The 23,674-nt window shown below is 37.4% G+C and overlaps 1 protein-coding gene across 2 annotated transcripts in view; it reads right to left on the reverse strand.

Annotated features, from left to right (window-relative positions):
* Positions 1-23,674, reverse strand: part of COG5 (component of oligomeric golgi complex 5) — a 365,256-nt gene that overhangs the window by 27,959 nt on the left and 313,623 nt on the right. For both annotated transcript variants that reach the window (XM_025381265.1, XM_025381264.1), the window contains 2 exons: positions 16,790-16,893; positions 5,716-5,953 (listed from right to left, as the gene is read on the reverse strand). In XM_025381265.1, coding sequence (XP_025237050.1) covers positions 5,716-5,953; positions 16,790-16,893 — 342 coding nt within the window. The remainder of the gene's footprint in view (positions 1-5,715; positions 5,954-16,789; positions 16,894-23,674) is intronic.

Here is a 23,674-nt window from a genome sequence, read left to right on the forward strand (position 1 = left end):
TTAAAAGGCAAGCACTTACATAATTTTTGCATTTATTTACTAAGAGAGGGCCCAAGATGAGACAATTCCTTCATGAAAATAAAAAAAAAAAAACATTTTTGTTATATAACAGGAAAAAGTTTAGATCATTTATCCATTGAAAAATAAGGAAAAGGAAAATTTTCAAGACTGCATGCCTATACTTCAGGCATTACAAGTCTTTTTACATTCAATATAAACGATGACAATTTTTATCAGTTAGTGTGGCTCAAGTAATTAAAAGGACTAACTCTGGAGCTTTTAGTAGCACATCTATACCAGCATTCCAAATGCTGATACTAGTTACTAGTTTGTGACCCTGGACAAGTTATTTAACCTCTTTAAGTCTCAGGTCTCTCATCTATAAAATGGAGATAATAGTATCTACTTAACAGAATAATGCAAATTAAAAGATAATTCCACAAAGCTTTATGTGCAGAGCATATAAAAAGTGCTGTTAATTGTCAGCAATTATTATCACTGTTTAAAAATTTTTCTCTTTTCAATTATTAATAAATTAATATGCTACCTAACTGGAGAAGTTTCACTTCTCTTTATTTTCCTCCTTTGACTGGAAATTCTGCTTGTCATTAATTAGGCTACCTGTTCTTTTCTACCAAGTGCATATGCAAACTTTTCACATATATGCTACTCAGGTGATAGACTGCTTCTCCACTCTTGCTATAAATAGCATTCTGGTAAAGAATGATTTAGAAAATGGTTGAGAATAGGCTGCTCCCTGGTAGTACAGCACCTTTCTTCAAGAAGCACATATGATGTAAGGCTTCTGTCCTGCTGGCCACCCTTACAAAAAATTGCTTAAATTCTCCTTACCATGGGTACACTATAGAGACCCAATCGATCATTCATTTGAGAGACACTTTGACTGCCTTAGTGCTAGGTACAAGCTAGGTATGGGGATAAGATAATTAGATGATTAGACTGTCTTGGTATCACTAAATTCTCAAATTTAATGAAGAAGGAGATATTTATTTATTCAAACAATATGATTATTATCAACAAAATCAAAAGTATTTGTGTATATGTCTACATAAACATATATAAACATGTATACATACACACATGATGATTGTTATTAAGCAAAATGATAAATGCTACGTCAAACTTATGACCTTAGTGTCAAGAGAGAGTTGGAGGCAGCTTCCTTGGGATGGTCTTGAGGATGAATAGTAACCAGGTTAATTTCTCTTGTAACATACTAAAGACATGGATTGCATACTGTATGTCCTAGAAGGAAACCTTACATGGTTGGGAAACTCTATAAAATGAAGAATCATAAATAAATATAAAAATAAAAATTTAAGGAAGAAAAAGGATTTTTGCCAACAATGCAAAACAGAACAGTTGTAAGCCAGTGTGCCCAACTCAAAAGATAGTAGGTGATAGGCTGTTCTTTGGAACCTGATTCATTTCTTCACTGTGTAGGAATTTCTGGTTTCTTTCCATATGTGTCACTTACTTTACACTGAGCACAAAGGAAAAATGTGATTATCATTGTATCTTTGATATAATTCTATTCAAATACCTAACTTTTTATATATAATGGTTTCTTACATACTGAAACTATATTTTTCATGAACTGTTTTTGTCAATTTCTCAACTACTCTAGTGGAATCACTGTCTTCAAAGACAACCTTTGCCTTAGCACTTGAGCAGGACCAAATGTTAAAACAAATAAATGGCTAGGAAAAAGTTATGATATGAGAAAATATGACCTCGAATTGCTGTAAAATGTATGATTATGTAAAAGATTTCTATGCCATAGGACAATTTCAAAATGTTAAATGTTTAAAATAAATTTTTTATCCATAAAGGACCTCTAGGATATTGTAAATCGTTTTCTTCTTCCAGAATTCCATTAAACAATAAAGGCCACGTTTTAAAGGGCAAGAGTGTTCAGTTAAGAGGAGGTGACTCTGCCATTAGCAGTGGATACAAAAGTGGCATGTGCAACTGCTTCTCTCCAGCCCCCGTTTGGAGACAATGAGCGGTCAGCTGCAGGCACGGTGAAATAATTACATAGCTGTTCCTTCCCTACCACAGACATTTGGTTAACCACAGGGCTTCTTTGGATACTCCTAGGGCACTCCTGCCCTGACACTGCTCAGAAGAAGAAAAGGCAATAGGAATTAGAACAAAAATTAGAATTTTGATTATCTTGTTTTCTTTTCTAAATTAATATTTTTAGGCACAAAGTGAAATAGATATAAACGTATACTTAAAGGGCACCAGAAGACCTATAAATAGAGACTGCTAGAAGTACCACTAAATAATTTAATACCAACTTCAACAGCCACTCTTTCCTTCAGGTAAGAAAATAAACTTAGGGGTGGAGGGGGAGTATGTGCTTCAGAGGACACTGTGGACAAGACCCCAAGAGATTCAGAATCAGCAGAACCCCAGTGTTGTGGACAGGCTTAGTGATTTCAAAACTGCTGTGTGATCAGCGTGGGCACTGAGACCATGTGGGCACAGCAGGGAATTAATTACCTGTAGGAAACCACCTCATGCCCATGACCTGGATTCCTAAGGGGGCTGGATGTCAGGTACTTCCCTCACCATGATCCCTCCAGATGGCACCCTGCAACTACTTTCTCTTTCCTGCACTGGTGCCAGTGAGGAGAAGTTAGGATTCTTAAAGAAATCCTTAAAATACGTCATTATCTGTCTTTGCAATTGGACTTTATGGCAAATAACCAGTATTCCCAAACCTGGTCTACAGGTCCCTTCTTGAGCTTTCTCTTTTTGTTATTTACACTAGAATTGCAGGCACTTTTATCATAAGAACAGTTTTTAAACCCATGGAATATTTGTGTATTTTTTATTTCAGTGACCTCAATGGCTTTAATTTTGAATATGAATTGATAGAACTTTCAATAATAAGGCAGTTGAAAAGCCCTCTAGTCCCCAGTTGATGCCTGTCATGAATATAAATGTTAGGGTAATGCTATTTAAACGTTTTGACTGACCCCGAAAAACACTTCCAACCAAATGTGATACTGAAAGCTGAGGTACAACACATAATTGCAACTGTGGCAAGAAACCAAACCAAATGAAGTAAAACCTTGAAATTCAAGTTTTAATTTAAAAAGTGGGTGGGGGAGATCATGACATAACAGTAGAACAGTATTTGCCAGATACTGATCACAGATCTGATTAATTATGATAGTGCCTCCGCCTGTCTTTGCTGTACCCATGATCCATAGGACTGGAGCCATCCCCAAGGTGAGTGCCAGGATGTTTTGAAACTGGGACACACTGTACAGGGGTGACCAAAGGAATCTGCTTTTCAATACCACACTGCCTGCCGCAACCTAATGTCACTGCAGGGCTTAACACTGAGTAAATGCTGTGTGTTTTAATGCTTCTTCTATATTTAAAGAACAGAAAACAGAGGCTTTTGAGCATACGTTAGTAATAATGACTGATGGGTTTAATTTACCTTAAGGGAAGGGACCCAGAAAAGTTTGGCTTATTGAACAACATGTCTTAAGAAAAAACGATGCCAAATAACATTTTGAATAATGCAGTGTTTTGGAAGGTGGAAGCTCACCCCTGCCACTGGATGCTATGCATTTTGAGTAGCTGTTAGCCGCAGCAGCAAGGGTTAAAGGACAATACTTTCCATCTTTCAAGACCCATAAGGGAACATATTAAAATAAAAAAACAAAAACAAGCCTCTCTCCTACAGCACTCTCGTTTTGGCCATCTCCTGCTCGGCTGCCACTCTAATTGGACTTGAAGTGCTGCCTCCAGGAAAGTGACTCAAGAACCAGCTGGAGCAGAATGCAAATAAGCTGGTAGGGGAGAGAGACCAGGGAAAGAAGATGAAACAAAAAGAAAAACAAAATTAAGGAGGAAAGCGGAAGAGGAGAACAGAGACCATCTGAGTATAGTTTACACTTTTTTTTTTTTTAAACAAATAAGAGGAGGTTCTAATACGTCACCAGATTTTTAACAAGTAATCTGAAACTCCAGTAAGGGACAAATAAGACACTGTTGACAAATAATTTTCTTTAAGCTAAGTGTATCTGTAAAACAAAGTAAAATGTACGGGTGCCTAAGAATGAAGTTCATAAAATGTAAAAGGTAAAAAGAGCCATATTAACGGTAACATTTAATTTCTGTTTTTATGCTGTGGCTACTACAAGCATATTCTCCAAATGAAGGCTCATTTCTATGGTCTAATGGCCCCAGAAATGTTATCTGGAAATGAAAATGACTAACTGCTGCATCAGTTAATTTGCAATGAACCAGGCTCTTGAAAGTTTAGGTTTGTGTTACCTGTTCCTTTTTTGAAAGTGTATCAAGTCTGCGTGAGCACCTGACAACCACTGACCTGATGCAAGCAGTCTGTCCAAGTCCTTTCCTCCATGCAGAAATAATGAAGCAAGACACACTCCCAGATACACACAAGAATAAATATTGACATTAACATTTATCTTTATAAGCAGGGAGGATCTGGCAAACTGCTATGAAGAATTCATTTCAGTAACTATTTAGACTAGTAAAGCTAATAGCTTTGAAAGGCTTAAAAATGATTTTACCCAGCTGGGCGTGGTGGCTCACATCTGTAATCCCAACACTTGGGAGGCCGAGGCGGGTGGATCACGAGGTCAGGGGTTTGAAACCAGCTTGGCCAATATGGTTAAACCCTGTCGGTACTAAAAATACAAAAATTACCCAGGCGTGGTGGCGCATGCCTGTAGTTCCAGCTACTGAGGAGGCTGAGGCACAGTAATCACTTGAACCCAGGAGGCGGAGGTTGCAGTGAGCCGAGATCGTGCCACTGCACTCCAACCTGGGTGACAGAGCAAGACTCCGTCTCAAAAAAAATAAAATAAAATAAAATAAAATAAAAGATTTTACCCTTGGTATGCTATACAAAAATAACAATCATCTTTGTTTCTGAATCTTTTAATGAAAGCGTATTTGGGGTTTTTCTTCATTGCCTCTGATACTACTGAAAGGCTTTAAAAAATCTATCTAACGGACAAAGAAAATGCTTTCTATAAGTGCTGATAATGTTTTGCTATTTTAATGTCATTCTATCTCTCACACACATCAGATAGCTTGAAATGATTTCAAGGCTAGCCACAGAGAAGAACTGTACTCTACCTGATAGAGAGAGAACAAATAATCAGACTCTGTCTACCTGGCCTACTGTTCATTTAAATGAATGGGAAAACTGCCTTGGAACAGTGACAGGGCAACAAGCGGTCTCTTTTCACTGTTAGAAATATGATTTCATTGCCTACATTATTGGCCAGCAAGATTTGACCTATTGTGACAGTAAAATAGTGAGAAAATCCCATATTAAGTAAAAATGGGAAGTGCTGCTTTCCTGTGGAATGAGTTATTTCACCTTAACCTTGAAATACCAAAGAGAGGGATAATTATTTTGTTAAATACAAAGAAAAATATACCTGGTATAAAAGTATCTTTAAACTTCTCCTTTTTTTTTTTTTAACCATTTATGCTTAAGTGGGCTTACTTTTCTTTGTGCTGCAACTCTTTAAAAACACTGATGAAAACAGTCTTTCATTTAATAGGCATTAAATTTCATTTAATTCATTCATTAAATGAAATGTTAATATTTCATTTAATAGATAATTAATTCATTTAACGGATAATAGGCCAAAACATTTTTTCTTTTGTAGTAATTCATCAATGTACCTGTGCAAAATCAGCAGCAAGTCGCATTTTCCCACCTTCACCAAGAGGTCTTATGAGACTGGCATGGCGGATAAAAAGTTCAATTGCTCTTTGGGCAATAGCCTCGGTGTTGTCAAAGACAAAATCCAAGCATTCGAAGTGTTTAAAATAGTCACTCATAACTCTGGCAATGAAGCCTTGTAGCTCCTTCATGTACAGAGAACAAGGAACATCAGGTTTTCCTGAGCTGGATAATGACCTGTAAAAGAAAAAGCAGCCCTTTTCAACACTGATGCACTAAATTACACTCTTTGATTTTGTACCCCTCTCCCCACCAATGCTGCTATTTCAATCCTTTGTAATTTTTCCCCTTAATGGTATAAAAGACATTATTTTTTGATAAGTGTTAGCAGAAAACAATGTTTAAAAATTACATTTTAAAAAGTGATTCAGATGCCAGGAGGATTACTGAAGGAATTTTAGAATCCATTTACCTAAAGATTATTGAGAATGAAACAGACAACCATCTGTCTTGGATGAATCATACAAGTTCTACTCTCTGGCCTCTCAAGGTCCCTCCCAGTCTCTCAACTCTCCATCCACTCACATGTTTTGCCTGGTAAATGAATGCATCAATAATGGATCCTGAAATAGCATTTTATACTTTGCAATGGCAGAAAATGCTGCTTTTCCTATACAAATTCTTGGCAAAGATCTCTCTGCTCTTGTGCTATTTAATCAGATCAGTCCAACAGAATTCTGACTGTGGAAATCATTATGTAACAGTACACATGGTATGCAATTTTTCCTCCAGATGATGAGGTTTGGAAAGACTTTAATTTGGATCAACAAATGATACCAGCTGATGCTCCACGAAATACTATTTATAATTTATAAATGTTTATAATTGCTCTTTAAAGAATATATTAAAGGAATGTGAAATATTTATAGGAAAGAGATATGCCAAAACTAGCTAACACCTGATATTTTCTAATAAATGAGATCACTGGCTACATCATGCTGAATCTTTTTCAAAAAGCAAGTTAAGTGTTTCCATATTCTGAGAATGACGTAGAGATATTGGTGATAGTGTATAGAAGAACAACAGATATGACTAAAATGCTTAGAGCAAGAGAATGAGTTGAACTTAATTATCTTCAAATACAGCAGTGGTTGCTATAAATAGGATGCTAACCAGAGGTCCGTCACTTCCAGAAGCAGATAGAGATAGAAAAAGCAGGCCTGTGTTCCAGCAGGAAGGGATTGCATACAAGTATAAGACTGTGCCAACAACAGAAAGGCTGCCAAAGGGTGCATGGTGGAACATTTTTGTTTGCAGTATCATCACATGGTGGAGTGGCGCTTGGGTACAGGGGAGCCTTAGTAAATGATGGCCATCTTCGTGTGGAGTTTGGTTTTGCCAGATTCAGACAACTGCATAGCCTAGCTTTACTCTAGGTTTGTCACTCCACAAGGCCAGGCTGCAAAAACAAACAAATAAAAGAAGTCTCCCTCCCCGAAAATGGTGCCAATCTGTTTCATTTTTTAATGTTTACTTTTGATGAATTACAACAATATATAATAAGGGGATACACAGTAATGTTTTATGTATACAGTGTGGAATGACTGAATCAAGGTAATCAGCATACCCATCACCTTAAATACTTATCATTTATTCCTCCTAACCGCAACTTTGTACCCTTTGACCAACATCTCTCTATTCCCTCCACCCCGTAGCTGCTGCTAACTACCATTCTACTCTGTTTCTATGCGTTCGATTGTTTTAGACAACAGATATGTGAGGTCATGTGGTATTTGTCTTTCTGTGTCTGGCTTACTTCACTTAGCATAATGTTCTCTAGGTTCATCTATGTTGTTGCAATTAACAGAATTTCTGTCTTTCTGAAGGCTGGATGGTATTCCATTGTGTATGTGTACCATATTTTCCTTATCCATCTGCCAGTCTAAATGTTGGTGGACATTTAGATTGATTCCATAACTTGGCTATTTCTGTAAGTAATGTGCAACGAACATGGAAGTGCATATATCTTTTTGACATACTGATTTCAAGTTCTTAGGTTATGTACCCAGAAGTGGGACTGCTGGATCATGTGGTAGTTCTATTTTTAGGTTTTTGAGAAATATTCATACAGTTTTCCATAATGGCTGTCTAATTTACATTCCAACCACAGTATACAAGGGTTCCCTTTTCTGTACATCGTCTTTCACACTCGGTATATTTCATCTTTTTGATAAGTCATTCTGACAGGTGTGAGGTGAAATCTCATTGTGGTTTTAATTTGCATTCCCCTGACGTATAGTGATGTTGAATATTTTTTCACATATCTGTTGGTCATTTGTATGTCTTCTTTTCAGAAATGTCTATTCAGGTCCTTTGCCTATGTTTAAATCAGGTTGTTTTCTTGTTATTGATTTGAGTTCCTTATATATTTTGGATGTTAATCCCCGTATCAGACGTATGGCTTGTAAATATTTTCCCCAATCCAGAGGTTGTCACTCCACTCTTGTTTTCTTTGCTGTTCAGAAGCTTTTTAGATAAATGTAATCACATTTGTCTATTTTTGCTTTGTAGTCTGAGCTCTTGGGATGAAATCCAAAAAAGTTATTCCTCAGATGTTCCTGTTTTCTTTAATTTGTTTTAGTTTCAGGTGTTACATTTAAGTTTTAAATCTATTTTAATTTGATTTTCACATATGGTGTGAGATAAAGGTCCAATTTCATTCTCTGCATGTGGATATCCAGTTTTACTAATACATATTTATTGAAGGAACTGTCCTTATTCCACTATGTGTTCCTGGCATCTCTGTCGAAAATCAATTGACTGTAAATGTGTGAGCTCATTTCTGGGCTCTCTGTTCTGTTTCATTGGTCAATGCCAGTGCACCATGCCATTTTAATCATCATGTAGCTCTGTAATATAGTTTAAAATTAGGTAGTGTGATACCTCTAGCTTTATTTTTGCTCAAGATTGCCTTGGCTATTCAGAGATTTTGGTAGTTCCATATGAATTTTAGGATTTTTTTTTCTATTTCTGTGAAAAATGACATTGGAATTTTGGTAGAGATTGCATTAAATCTGAAGGCTGGTTTGGGTAGTGTGGACCTTTTAACGATATTCTTTCAATTCATGAACACGGAATATCTTTCCATTTATTTGTGTCTTTGTTTCTTTCATTAATGTTTCATTAATGTTTTATAGTTTTCATTGTATAGATCTTTTACTTCCTTGTTTAAACAAAATGCATTTTGTTTCCATTTTCATTTGTCCCAAGATATTTTTGATTTCTCCTTTGATCCATTGGTTGTTCAGGACCATGTTGGTTAAGTTTCACATATTTGCGAAATTTCCAAGATTTCTCCTATTAATGATGTCTAGTTTCATACCATTGTGATTAGAAAAGATATTTAATTTCAGCTCTCTTTAATTTGTTCAGACTTGGTTTGTGGCCAAATATATATAAATAGAATAATTAAACATATGCATAACTGAGAAGTGAATGGTAATCTTCATGCCATTATCTTTTGTGTGAGTGCTCTCCCTTCCACAAAGGGGCTCATCTATCACTTCAATGATGTAGAGTTCTTCTTTCACTGCCTTCCCTTCCCTACTCAAACTGAAATCAGATATGAGTCACTTTACATTGACTGCAACAATTTTAATCAATGTTCTATGTCAATCAGACATTTACATTTTAAACTTTAATTTGGAAAGAAACACATCAGTCTTTTTAAATGAATTTCAAATACCAAGAAACCATGTTGATGATTACCCTTTACTTACTTATTTATTTATTTAATTTATTTGAGACAGGATCTCACTTTGTCGCTCAGGCTGGATGGAATGCAGCGGCTCGATCTCAGCTCACTGCAACCTCCGCCTCCAGGGTTCAAGCGATTCTCCTGGCTCAGTCTCCTGAGTAGCTTGGATTACAGCTGCCTGCCACCACACCGGGCTAATTTTTGTATTTTTAGTAGAGACGGGGTTTCACCATGTTGGCCAGGCTGGTCTTGAACTCCTGACTTCAAGTGATCTGCCTGCCTCCGCCTCTGAAAGTGCTGGGATTATAGTCGTGAGCCACCATGCCCAGCCCATAATTACTCTTTAAATAGCAGGGGAGTCTATAACCCTACTACATATAAGTTGGACTTGAAGGTAAACTTTATTTATTGCTTTTACATAGGAATAGGTATGGAGGGCTTGAAGGGTCAGGTTTTCACTATTGTTTTTTATCCCTGGGAGCTGGCCCTAAAATAAAGGCAATTCCTGCTTCTTGACTAATCCAACTCCACCGCATATTTCACATAAGCCATTTACATATGAAACGACATGACATTACAGAATTACTAATCACAAGATTCTACAAAGTAGGAAAATTATTGCCATGGGGGCAAGAACTTAAATAAAAGCAGCAGTGCTCCATACGCCTGTACTGCTATAGATGGAGAATAATTTTCACTGGAATCTCGACTGCTGTATACATGAATCTCAATTGACTGTTGTATACACTGAACCAAAATGAAGTCACCAAAGCAACTGGGAAAAAAAAACAAGGACAATGTTAGGCACCTTAAAATAATGCTTCATACTCATGGCAACCTATCAGTTGAAGAAACAGTTTGGCTCACTAGTATTTAAGCAAATTAGTAAAAACATACCTATTTGGGAACTAACTTTCAGCTATTAATGTCTAATGTGTTATCTGTAGGCACTAGTTGCAGCTCACCAATTACATTAAAAGTATGTGACCACTGTTATTATAGAATAAGCCTTCAAAAATCAGCTTGTTTTGGTTCCCTTCTGAGAGGCATTCATGATTGATCTAACTGGGACAGTTCAGATCACTTTTGAACAAAAACCATTTCCTCTTAAATATTGGTAATCAGAAGTTATATAGTCCTATGTCATAGTGAGTTCCAAATACAGTATTTTTTTGGTAGAATTCACTTTACTGTTCTGTGCTTCACATATTTTTAAAAATAGAGACTGGTCTTTCCTTTTCTGAGAAAGGGTCTCACATTGTCATTTAGGCTGGAGTGCAATAGCACAATCACAGCTCACTGCAGCCTCAATTCCTTCAGGCTGAAACCATCCCCTTGCCTTAGCTCCCCAAATAGCTGGAACTACGGATGCACACCACCACATCCAGCTCATTTTTGTATTTTTTGTAGAGACAGGGTTTCACCATGTTGCCTAGGCTGGTCCCCAACTCCTGAGCTCAAGCAGTCTGCCCACCTCAGCCTCCCAAAGTGCTGGAATTGCAGGCATAAGCCACTGTGCCCAGCCTAGATTGATCTTTTGACATTTCCCGTGTTTCCCATGTGGGAGAAGCCAATATGGCCGATTAGAAGCAGCTAGTGTACGTGGCTCTCATGGAGGGGAACAGAAGAGGTGAGTAAATACAACACCTTCAACTGAAACATCCAGAAACCTAGTCGGATAGGGACCAATCAAGGAAACAACCTGACCGACAGAGAATGAAGAAAAGCAAAACAGGACAACAGCCCACCTGGGAGCAATACAGAGCCAGGGGAAACCCCACTGCCTAGAGAAGTGCTTTCACCGGTGATAACTCCAAACACTGGAAAATGCGAGTCTACTAGGGACTGGAGTGGGCCCCAAGCATACTGCAGCAGCCCTACGGAAAAGTGGCCAGACTGTTACATGGGTACCTGTTCCAATATCTCTTCACCAGGCAGGCCTGGGCCTCTAGCCATACCTAGCCACAGCTATCAAGCCAGAGGCAACTCGGCAACTCCAAGCACAGAGCCTCCAGCAGCAGCTGAGAGCCTCTTTGCCACTGCCCCTGCAGTGGAACTGCCCTTGTCACCCTTGGATTAATGAAAGAGCAAAGACCCTAAGTACCTTATCCACACCTCCAACAAGCTGCAGTCAACCCAAGAAGAGGAAGCCAGTCTGTCTCCCACAGGTCTCCCTGCCCCTCACCCCACTGCTTGTCACCAAGGGAACCCCTGGCTTGGGCCCACAGCACAGACCCTCCCTGCTAGGCCCACAGCTTAGACCCTCCCCACCTCCGCTGATTGCTCTGAGTGATTGCTAACATGCATCTGTCTGGGGTGGAGCCCCCAGGAGACAAGCAAACGACCTTTGGCCACAACCACTAATATTGACCTCATAACTGGACATAAAACAATCTTCAACAAATGTAAAAGAACCACAATCATACCAAACACACTCTCAGACCACAGTACCATAAAAACACAAGACCGAAAATCGCTCAAAACCATGCAATTACATGGAAATTAAACAATTTGCTCCTGAATGACTTTTGGGTAAATACATGAAATTTAGGCAGAAGTCAAGAAGTTCTTTGGGCTGGGCGTGATGGCTCATGCCTGTAATCCCAGCACTTAGGGAGGCTGAGGCACGTAGATCACTTGAGGTTAGGAGTTGGAGACCAGCCTGGCCAACATGGTGAAACCCTGTCTCTACTAAAAAAAATACAAAGATTAGCTGGGCGTAGGGGTAGTGTGGGCCTGTAATCCCAGCTACTCAGGAGGCTGAGGCAGGAGAATCGCTTGAACCCAGGAGGTGGAGGCAGCAGTCAGCCAAGATCACGCCACTGCACTCCAGCCTGGGTGACACAGCAAGACTCCACCTCAAAAAAAAAAAAAAAAAAAAGTTCTTTGAAAATAACGAGAACAATGATACAACATATCACAATCTCTGGGACACAGCTAAGGCAGTGTTAAGAGGGAAATTCATAGCACTAAATGCTGACATCAAAAAGCCAAAAACTCTCAAATTAACAACCTAACTTTACAACTTAAAGAATTAGAAAAGCATGAACAAATCAACCACAAAGTTAGCAGAAGATGAGACGTAACAGAAATCAGAGCTGAACTGAGGAAAACAGAGACATGAAAACCATTCAGAAGATCAATGAATCCAGGAGTGGGTTTTTTGTAAAAAAATTAATAAAATAGGCCACTAGCTAGACTAATAAAGAAGAAAAGAGAGAAGATCAAATAAACACAACTAGAAACGAAGAAGAAAATGTTACTACTGACTCTATAGGAAAAAAAAAAAAATGGAAACTACTATGAACACCTCTATACACAAAAAGTTGAAAACCTAGAAGAGATGGATACATTCCTGGACGCATACACCCTCCCAAGACTGAGCTAGGAAGAAATTGATTCCCTGAACAGACTAGTAATGAGTTCTGAGATTGAATCAGTAATGAATTGCTGACTAACTAAAAAAAGTCTGAGGTCTGATGGATTCACAGTCGAATTTTACCATATGTACAAAGAGCTGGTACCATTCCTACAGAAAGTATTCCACAAAATTGAGGAAGAGGGACTCCTCCCCAACCCTCATTCTATGAGGCCAGCATCATCTTGATACCAAAACTTGGCAGAGACACAACAAAAAAAGAAAACTTCAGGCCAATCAAGTAGGCTGCATCCCCGGGACACAAGACTGGTTCAACATATGCAAATCAATAAATGTGATTCATCACAAAAACAGAGCTAAAGGCAGAAACCACATGATTATCTCAAAAGACCCAGAAAAGGCTTCTGATAAAATTTAACACTTTCTCATGTTAAAAATTCTCAATAAATTAGGTATCAAAGGAACATACCTCAAAATAGTAAGAGCCATCCATGACAAATCCACAGCCAACTGTGGGCCAAAACTGGACGCATTCCTTGAAAACCGGCACAAGACAAGGGTGCCCTCTCTCACCACTTCTATTCAATACAGTATTGGAGGTCCTAGCCACAGCAACTAGGCAAGAGGAAGAAATAAAGAACATCTAAATAGGAAGAGAAGAAGTTAAGCTATCTCTGTTTGCAGATGACATGATTCTATATCTAGAAAACCCCATAGTCTTGGCCCAAAAGCTCCTTCAGCTGATACACTTCAGCAAAGTTTCAGGATACAAAATCAATGTACGAAAATCACTAGCATTCCTATGCATCACCAACAGCCAAACTGAAAGCCAAATCAGAAAGGCAATCCCATTCATAATTGCCAAAAAAGGAATAAAACATCTAGGAATACATGTAACCAGGGAGGTGAAAGATCTCTACAATAAGAACTACAAAACACTGCTCAAAGAAATCAGAGAAGACACAAACAAAGGGAAGAACATCCCATGCTCATGGATAGGAAGAATCAGTATCATTATAATGGCTATACTGCCCAAAGCAATCTTCAGATTCAGTGCTATTCCTATCAAACTACCAATGACATTCTTCACAGAACTAAAACCAAGTTATTTTAAAATTCATATGGGACCAAAAAAGAGCCTGAATAGCCAAGGCAATCCTAAGCAAAAGGAACAAAGCTGGAGACATCACGTTACCTGACTTCAAACTATACTACAAGGCTACCATAACCAAAACAGCATGGTAATGGTACAAAAACAGGCACACAGACCAATGGAACAGAATAGAAAGCCCAGAAATAAGGTTGCACATCTGTGACCATCTGCTCTTCAATAATGCTGACAAAAGCAAACAGTGGGGAAAAGTTTCCCTATTCAAGAAATGGTGCTGGGCTAACTGGCTAGTCATACACAGAAGATTGAAACTGGACCCCTTCCTTACACCGTACACAAAAATCAACTCAAGATGGATTAAAGACTTACATGTAAAACCCCAAACTAGAAAAACCCTGGAAGACAACGTAGGCAATACTATCCTGGACAAAGGAATAGGCAAAGATTTCATGACAAAGACTCCAGAAGCAATTGCAATAAAAGCCAAAATTGCTAAGTGGGATCTAATTAAACCTAAAAGCTTCTGCACAGCAAAAGAAATTATCAACAGAGTAAACAGACAACCTACAGAATGGAAGAAAATATTTGCAAACTATGCATCTGACAAAGGTCTAAGATCCAGAATCCATAAGGAACTTAAATTCACAAAAGAAAACTACCCCATTAAAAAGTGTGCAAAAGACATGAACAGACACTTCTCAAAAGAAGACATACATGCAGCCAGCAATCACATGAAAAAATACTCAACACCACTGATCATTAGAGAAATGCAAATCAAGGCCAGGCACCGTGGCTCACACCTGTAATCCCAGCACTTTGGGAGGCCGAGGCGGGTGGATCACGAGGTCAGGAGATTGAGATCATCCTGGCTTACAAGGTGAAACTCCGTCTCTACTAAAAACACAAAAATTAGCCGGGTGTGGTGGCGGGCGCCTGTAGTCCCAGCTACTGGGGAGGCTGAGTCGGGAGAATGGTGTGAACCCGGGAGGTGGAGCTTGCAGTGAGTCGAGATCCCACCACTGCACTCCAGCCTGGGTGACAGAGCGAGACTCCGACTCAAAAAAAAAAAGAAAAAAATCAAAACCGCAATGAGATACCATTTCACACCAGTCAGAATGGTTATCATTAAAAAGGCAAAAAAATAACAGATGCTGGCGAGGTTGCAGAGAAAAGGGAACACTTATACACTGTTGGTGGGAGTGTAAATTAGTTCAACCATTGTGGAAAGCAGTATGGTGATTCCACAAAGGGCTAAAAGCAGAACTACCATTTGAGCAGCAATCCCATTACTGGGTATATATCCAGAGGAATATAAATCATTCTACCATAAAAACATATGCATGCGAATGTTCACTGCAGCACTATTCACAATAGCAAAGACATGGAATCAACCTAAATGCCCATCAATGACATAATAGATAAAGAAAATGTGGAACATATACATCATATAATACTATGCAGCCATAAAAATAACAAGATCATGTTTTTTGCGGGAACATGGGTGGAGCTACAGGCTATTATTCTCAGCAACCTATTGCAGGAACAGAAAACCAAATACCATATGTTCTCACTTATAAGTGGGAGCTAAATAATGAGAACTTATGAATACAAAGAAGGAAACAACAGACACTGGGGTCTACTTGATGGGGGAGGGTGGGAGGGAGAGGAGCAGAAACAATAATGACAGGGTACTGGGCTTAACACCTGGGTGATGAAATAATATGTACAACAAATCCCCATGACATGCGTTTACCTGTATAACAAACCTTCACATGTGCCCCCAAACCTAATATAAAAGTTAAAAAAAAAAAAAGAAACTTTGTAAATGAAATAATGAATAATTTGAAAAAGTAGAAGACAGTGAAATAATATTTTTCTATAAATAGCTAAACTAGTAGATGGAAATTTCATAAAACAGATATTCTTTAAAACAACAAGACTGTAAAGAGAAATAGGACTGTTCAAAAATAGTCACTATGGACTTGGGACTATAAAATATATATCTACATATTAATATTTGAGTGTTTAGCTATAGTGTGATTAAGTTTTTTAAAAATCACAGCAAACATTTGCAAATAACTATCCTACATGCTCCACAGTTTTCTAATACACTGAACCAAAACCATTTTACTCCATTTTAAAAGATTTCTGTAAACACTGGGTTAGGAACTATGATTATTATTCTCAGGATACCTATGACATGCATGAGCAAGACACATATGAAACAGGTTTGGAATAACACTGTAGTATTTGTGGCTAGGTGTGATGTGATCAGATTAGATTGCCACATAACCTCCGAGGAAGAAAAATCAATCTTGGAAGAGGCTGAGTCGGAGCTTGCCCAGAGCCAAAGCAGGATTTGGATAAGCACAGTGGCAGAGGCAGGGCATTTTATACAAGGAATACCATGCCTATGCCAAGGGGTAACAAAGGGACTGAAGTAGAGGGTATTTGTGAGAAGTAAGGAAAAGGACAAGCTTGGAAAGGGAAGAGGGTACAAACTACCAAAAGTCCTGAAGTACCAGGCTGAGTCCCACAGACTCATTTTATGTTTCAATAAGACAGAAATGTATGTACATGTAATGTGATACTATTCATAAAGAAAAAATTTTTAAAAAGAGGAGAGAAGTGATGAAAATGAGAACAGAAAAATTTTAATCTGTGAATGGCACTCCCAATGGGTAATGAAGAGGGCTGAAAGCTAATGCCATCACAAAAGGAACAAGGCCCTGGATGGCAGGGCCGCAGCTTAGGGAGTAAGCATAGAGGTGGGAATACAAAACAAAGGCAGTAAAAGTTAGTAAAAATTTGGTTAAAAGTAATTACCCAGAAAAGTCTTCTTGATGCATGGTGATGATTATGGCCTCTATAGCATCTCCCACAGAAGTGAGTAAGGGTTGCACAGCATTTTCCATAAGAGTATGAATAGCCTGAAGAACATAAAAAATAAAAATAAAAAGAAAAAGAAGAGGCAAAATTAAAGAAAACAACCCAAAGAAATTTGAGATGTGAGTAACACCGTGACTAACAGTTTTCATATTATATCAAATGCAGACTAAGTTAACAGAAGTCTGCTCCTCTCCCTAACCACTGTCAGTAATGATTTTTAAAGCTTAAAATATGTGGAACATGGCACTAAAAAATTTCATCATCCCCACTCTTCTTATTTTTATTTTTATTTTTTTTGAGACAGAGTCTCGCTCTGTCACCCAGGCTGAAGTGCAGTGGCTGGATCTCAGCTCACTGCAAGCTCCGCCTCCTGGGTTCACGCCATTCTCCTGCCTCAGCCTCCAGAGTAGCTGGGACTACAGGCGTCCGCCACCACGCCCGGCTAGTTTTTTGTATTTTTTTTTTAGTAGAGACGGGGTTTCACCGTGTTAGCCAGGATGGTCTCGATCTCCTGACCTCGTGATCCGCCCGTCTCGGCCTCCCAAAATGCTGGGATTACAGGCTTGAGCCACCGCGCCCGGCCCACTCTTCTTATTTTTTCCAGAAGGTTCAGTAGTTAAATAAGCCCAGGGAGAAAGGAACGCAGACGCAAGAAGTAGTACCACTAATGAGGTAAAGGTTAAACAAACACATTTAAGTTTCTCAAAAGAGTTAGGCAAGACCAAAAGTAATTATTTAAGAATTGGAACAACATCATATGCTTTTAACCAGAGAGAATATAATAAATAGACATTGATTCTTTTTTTTAAACTATTAGGTTCAAGGGTACATGTGCAGATTTATTATATAGGGGTTTGCTGTGTCATGGGGATTTGTTGTACAGATTATTTCATCACCCAGGCACTAAGCCTGGTACCCAATAGTTATTTTTTTCTGCTCCTTCCCCTGTTCCCACCTTCTACCCTTTAAGTAGGTTCCAGTACAATGTTTCTAATAGGCACAACAGTTGGGCATTTCATGAATTAGGTTTCTGTTGAGACTTCTACAGCAGTGACTCTCAACTGTGGGCAATTTTGCTCCCCAGGAAACATTTGGTATTGCTTAAAGACATTTTTTATTGTCACAGTTGGGGATGGGGGTACAAATTTGTTACTAGCATCTGGTAGGTAGAAAACAAAGATACTGCTAAACATCTTACGGAATACAGAACAGCCCCTATAACAAAGAATTACCCAGCTCAAAATGTTGATAGTGTCATGGTTGGGAAACTGTTCAACAGAGAGGTATAAATCATCAGTTACTTGAAGTAAAATCCTAGGTCTTAGTTATGGCTTTTTAGTGTGAAAATAATGACCGACGCTCAAAACACATAAAATCAAAAATGTAAATATATTATATACACTTCAAAGATAATTAAATATAATGAAGATAGACAGTTCTGGCTCATACAAATGATCAAAATCAATGAGGAAAGGTAAAATATAGGACCCTTAATCATTAAATTCCTAATCTATAACCCTTAATCTCTGGTAAAAATAAATATACAATGTACAGGATTTTGTGTGTGTGTGTGTGTGTGTGTGTGTACATATAGTTTGCCCTCCATACAGGAGCTCAGAGTCTAGTGAGAATAGTTAAAAAGTCATGCAGGTCGAGTAACCCAAAATCCAAAATCTGAAAAGGTCCAGTGAGCACCTTCCTTTGAGCGTCATGTTGACACTCAAAAAGTTTTGGATTCCCAGGCATAGGAGTTTGGGAAAACTGAGGCACTTGGGAAACCACAAGACATTCAGCGCATATGGAGCATGAGTGCCTGGAAGAGACAGAGGCAGCAAGAGGTGTACTTTGTATAGGCTACTAAGAAGTTAGGAATTTATCCTAAAGGAACCAGGAAACCAATGATGGGTTTTAAGCAATACACAAAATGTGGTTAATGATTTGGATTTAGGAAAAAACCATGTTGGAAAGTAAACTGGATAAATTAGACTACAAAAAGGAGTACAACTATAAGGCCACAGCAGTGGTACAGAGCTGCTGCAGAGTGAGAGAGGGAGCTTAAAAAGGACAGAGCCAGCGAAGACTGCCTAATTTTAAGTTTAAACTTGGCACGAGTCTTCAGCTAACTCATTAACAACGCATGTGCAGAGCAAACTAAATGTGGCTTGCAATTGAGGCTTACAGAAGTGAACTGATTGAGGTGTGGCCAACTGAAGGTATGACAGTACACAGTTTGAGTATAATAACCAAGTTAATTGCCTGCTAAAGCAAAATTACCAACATGCTTATAAGAAATGTAAAAAAAAAGAAAAAAAAATCCTGTTTCTACACAACATAACATTCACAGTGTTCAGGATTTATTCAGAATTACTAGACATATAAAATTTTATCAATTCTCAAGGGAAAAGACAATCAAGAGATGCTAACCCTGAGATGAACCGGACTCTAGAATTATCAGGCAAGAACCTCAATGAGGCAAGGAAAAATATGCTCACAATAAATAAAATAATAGGAAATCTCAGTAGAGTGAATGAAGACATATATTTTAAAAAGGTAATTTTAAACTAAAATAATATAGTATTTGAAATTGTAAAATTCACTGGATAGGCTTAGTAGAAGAATTATGCATACAGATGACAGAGGAAAGAGTCAATGAACCTTAAGATAGAATTAACAGAAATCTCTCTGGAGGAGAAGAGAAAAAAACACTAAAAAATAATTAAACCTATGAAACAACTGCAAAATATCTAATATACTGGTCACTGGAGTCCTGTAAGAAGAAAAAATAATGGGGCAGAGAGAGAATGAGGCAGCAAAACTACTTGGGAAGGAAAAAGGCCTCATACTTCCCAAAATAATGAAAAGCACGAATTTACAGATTCAGGAAAATCAGCAGATCCCAAACAGGATAATTTTGTGAGAACTATGCACATCATAAACTGCTGAAAAGCAAAGATAAACAGAAAATCTTGAAACTAGCCAAAAAAAAAAAAAAAGATTACATACAAGGGAATTAATTTTAATAAGTAATAACTTCTTATCAGAAAGCATGGAGGCCAGAAAACAGTGGAACATATTTTAAGTGCTGAGAGAAAAATATCTCTCAAACCCGTATTTCTATTTTCTGTACAAATATCTTTCAAAGATGAAGTAAAATACATTTCTGGCAAAAGAAAATTAGCAGTGTTCTTTGCCATCACACTCACATGATAAAATTTAATTTAAACTCATCAGATTTTAAATGATGATTTAAAATAATCATTAAAGATCATCATTTGGCTGCTCTGCCTATGAAGTATCCATTCTTTTGTTTATTTTCTTAATAGACTTGCTTTTGCTTAAAAAAAGGTAAAATCATCAACATTTAATTCTGTTATCAGAATTAAATTAGAAATCAGTAACAAGATATATGCAGAACCCAAAAGTAATTAGAAATTTTAAAAACACATTTCTAAATAATCCATGACTCAAATAAGAAATCACAAAGGAAATTAGAAAAATATTTCAACCTGAATGAAGATACAAGTATTCACAGAAAAATTGCAGTGCTAGTGGAAAATTTACAATGTTAAATGTTTATTTGTGGGGAAAGTGGTCTAAAATTACTGATGTAAAGTCTCAAATAATCTTAAAAAATAGCAAAGAAAACTCATAAATCCAAAGATAAACAGAAAATATTGAAACTAACAAAAAGAAGAAAATAAAAAAAGATAAAAGCAGAAATCTATAAAATAGAAAACAGAGAAAACTAATAAAGCTAAAAGCTGTTTCACTGAAAAGATTAACACAGTTGCTAAACTCCCAGCTAGATTGATCGAGAAAAAAACAGAAGAGAACACAAATCAACAATATCAAAAATGAAAGAGAGGTTATTCTTATAGGTCCCAAAGACATCAAAAAGAGTTAAGTGAGCTCAGCACGGTGGTTTATGACTGTAGTCCCAGCCACTTCAAAGGCTCAGGCAGAAGGATCCCTTGAGCACAGGAGTTCAAGGCTGTAGCACGCCATAATCGTGCCAGTGAATAGCCACTGCACTCCAGCCTGGGCAGCATAGTGGAATCCTGTCTTTAAACAAATCACAAAAGGATAGTAAGTATTACATAGATTTTTCTGACAAATTAGATAACTAAGATGAGTAGATAAATACCTTCAACGTCACAAAATATCAAAGCTCATTCAAAAAGAATAGATACCACAAATAGCCCTTTCTCTATTAAATGAATTAATGTGTAGTTATAAGCCTTTCTACAGAGAAAACTACAGGCCCAGATGGCTTCACTGGTGACTTCTACTAAACACTTGAGGAAAAAACGAAAACAAAAACAAAAACAAATTCTACACAAACTCTTCTAGGAAACAGAAGAGGAGGAAACACTTTCAAACTCATTTAGTGAAGCCAGTACTAACTTGCTACCAAAACCAAATAAAGACAGAAAATTTTATGACAATATTCCTTATGAATATAGATGTAAGTATCCTTAATAAAAATTAAGTAAACCAGTATCCAGGAATACATAAAAAGATACATTAAATATCCAGCCATACATAAAAAGGGTAATACATCATGACTAAGGTTGGTTTGATATTTGAAAATAAATTACTATAATATACTTCATTAGCAGAATAAAAGAGTAGAGCTATATGATTATTTCAATAGATGTGGAAAAAGCTATTTAATGAAACTCAACACCATTTATAATAAAAAATAGAAAACTAAGAATAGAAGGGAACTTGTTTAGTCTGACAAAGGTCATCTATCAAAAACCTACAGCTAACATTATTATATCATTAACCTATAGCTAATACTATACTTAAAACTGTAAAATACTGAATGCTTTACCCCCAGGTCAGAAACAAGTAAATGAGGTCCATTCTCACCAGTTCTATTCAACACTGTACTGCAGATCCTGGACAGTGAAACAAGGCATGGAAAAACAGGCATAAAGATCAGAAAGTAAGAAATAAAAATCTCTATTTGCATAAGAAATGGTGGTTTACAGAGAAAACTGTACTGCTGGGTGAGGTTTCCCACTTAGGGAAAATATGAAATAGGAAGAGAAGAGAGCATCTTGGGGAATGCCTTCATTTTAAGGATGGATAGAAACTAACAACTAACAAGGAAACTGAGAAAGGAGATTAGATTATATTTCATATGCTCTTTACAAAGCAGGGAAATATGTTATACATTTTAAAAAGATTTACCTAAAATAGTTAAAATTACAAAAATATTGGAGCCTTAGCAATCTGGAATATTCCTTTATATAGAACATCAAACCCACACAAAAAGGGAGAAAGAAGCATTGCCATATATAAATTTGGCAACGTAATCACTATCTGCACAAGACAAATCTCAGAAAAAAATGGATCAGAATTACTGGGCCAAGGGGTTTAAATGGTACTTATATAGCTATGGTGGTTATAATGAAATAACTCTAAATGTATACTCAATATTAATTATGCCATTCATGACATATTAGACAATTTTTAGAATATGTGATGATGGAGACTGCATGTTCTGCTCGCCACCCCATCCCTGCTCTGCTCCCTCTCCAACTTCACTCCTGCTCCTCTGCTCTCACTCACTCTGTTCCAGCCACTCTGGCCTCCTGGCTCTTCTGTGACTATTACAAGCCTGTCCAATTCAGGTCTCTATTCCTGGAACACTTGCCCCAGATGGCTGCTTGGCTCACTCCTTCAGTTCCTTCAGATTTTTGCTAAAATGTCTCTTGATTGGAGAAGCCTATATAAAATAGCACTTTCCTTCCATCCCCATTCTCTATCCTTTACTGTGCTCTATTTTTTATCATAGCACTTGTCACCACTGGGCTCCTCACGACAATAAAAGCTCTACACGGGAAAGGACTTTATTTGTTACTTTCACTGTGTATCACTAATACCTGGCATATGATAGACAATAAATATTTCTGAATAAATGAAAAAAAAAGAATATGTAATGATGAACCTCAAGCCTAAAATAACATTTAATTTTGGATAAAATCTCAAGGTAGAGAAGAAAAGACTGTTATAAGTCTATATATTTTTCAGTAAGTTAAAAAGTACGTTTCATATCTTCTCTATCAAATAAAATCAAACAGATTTCTGGTTTGGGCTGCAGGCATTTATACATCATAACTTTCTACCTTGAATTCAAAGTGATTTATTAAATTTCCAACAATTGTATGAAATTTCAACATTCCTTTTAAAGTCAGGGGTTTTGTTTTTCACTTAATAAGTCATAACAGTTTTTTTATAAGACTTAAAGAGCAAAGTTAAAACTTTCAGTGAGTGTATTAACATGAGCAGTGAAGTCTCCAACTGATGAGGTCACTGCAGGAGGGCCTTGTACTTATTGCTAGTCTTCTGTTATCCAGTTCATAAAGGCAAAATTGGTATATCTTAGTGAAGTACAGACCCAGCTACACACAGCACTGGTCCTGGTAAGCAAAACTTAGAGTGACAGCTACAGCCCAAGATTAGGGCAGTTTTCCCTGCACTGACTCCAGCTCCTTGCCTAAAGTGACTAATATTAAAAGAATAATCTTTGTTGTCTGTTAAAAATAAAGATTCAGAGAAACTACCCTATACTGAAATACAGTCCATGAGTAATTTCTATTTTTAACTCTCCAAGTGATTTTTATCATCAAAGTGAAGGCACTCTGTCTTAATCCAGAGAATGGACTTTCTGAAACTATGGGTTGTGTCGGACCATTAGAGGTCAAAAAAATCAATTCAGTGGTCACTATTGTGATGTTTTAAAGAGTAATACACTAGCATAGAAAATATTAGAATGCATGCACAAAACAAGGATAAGTATTATTTTGTGAA

This window comes from Theropithecus gelada, chromosome 3 (genome assembly GCF_003255815.1).
Source record: "Theropithecus gelada isolate Dixy chromosome 3, Tgel_1.0, whole genome shotgun sequence".
In the NCBI taxonomy this organism is placed as follows: domain Eukaryota; kingdom Metazoa; phylum Chordata; class Mammalia; order Primates; family Cercopithecidae; genus Theropithecus; species Theropithecus gelada.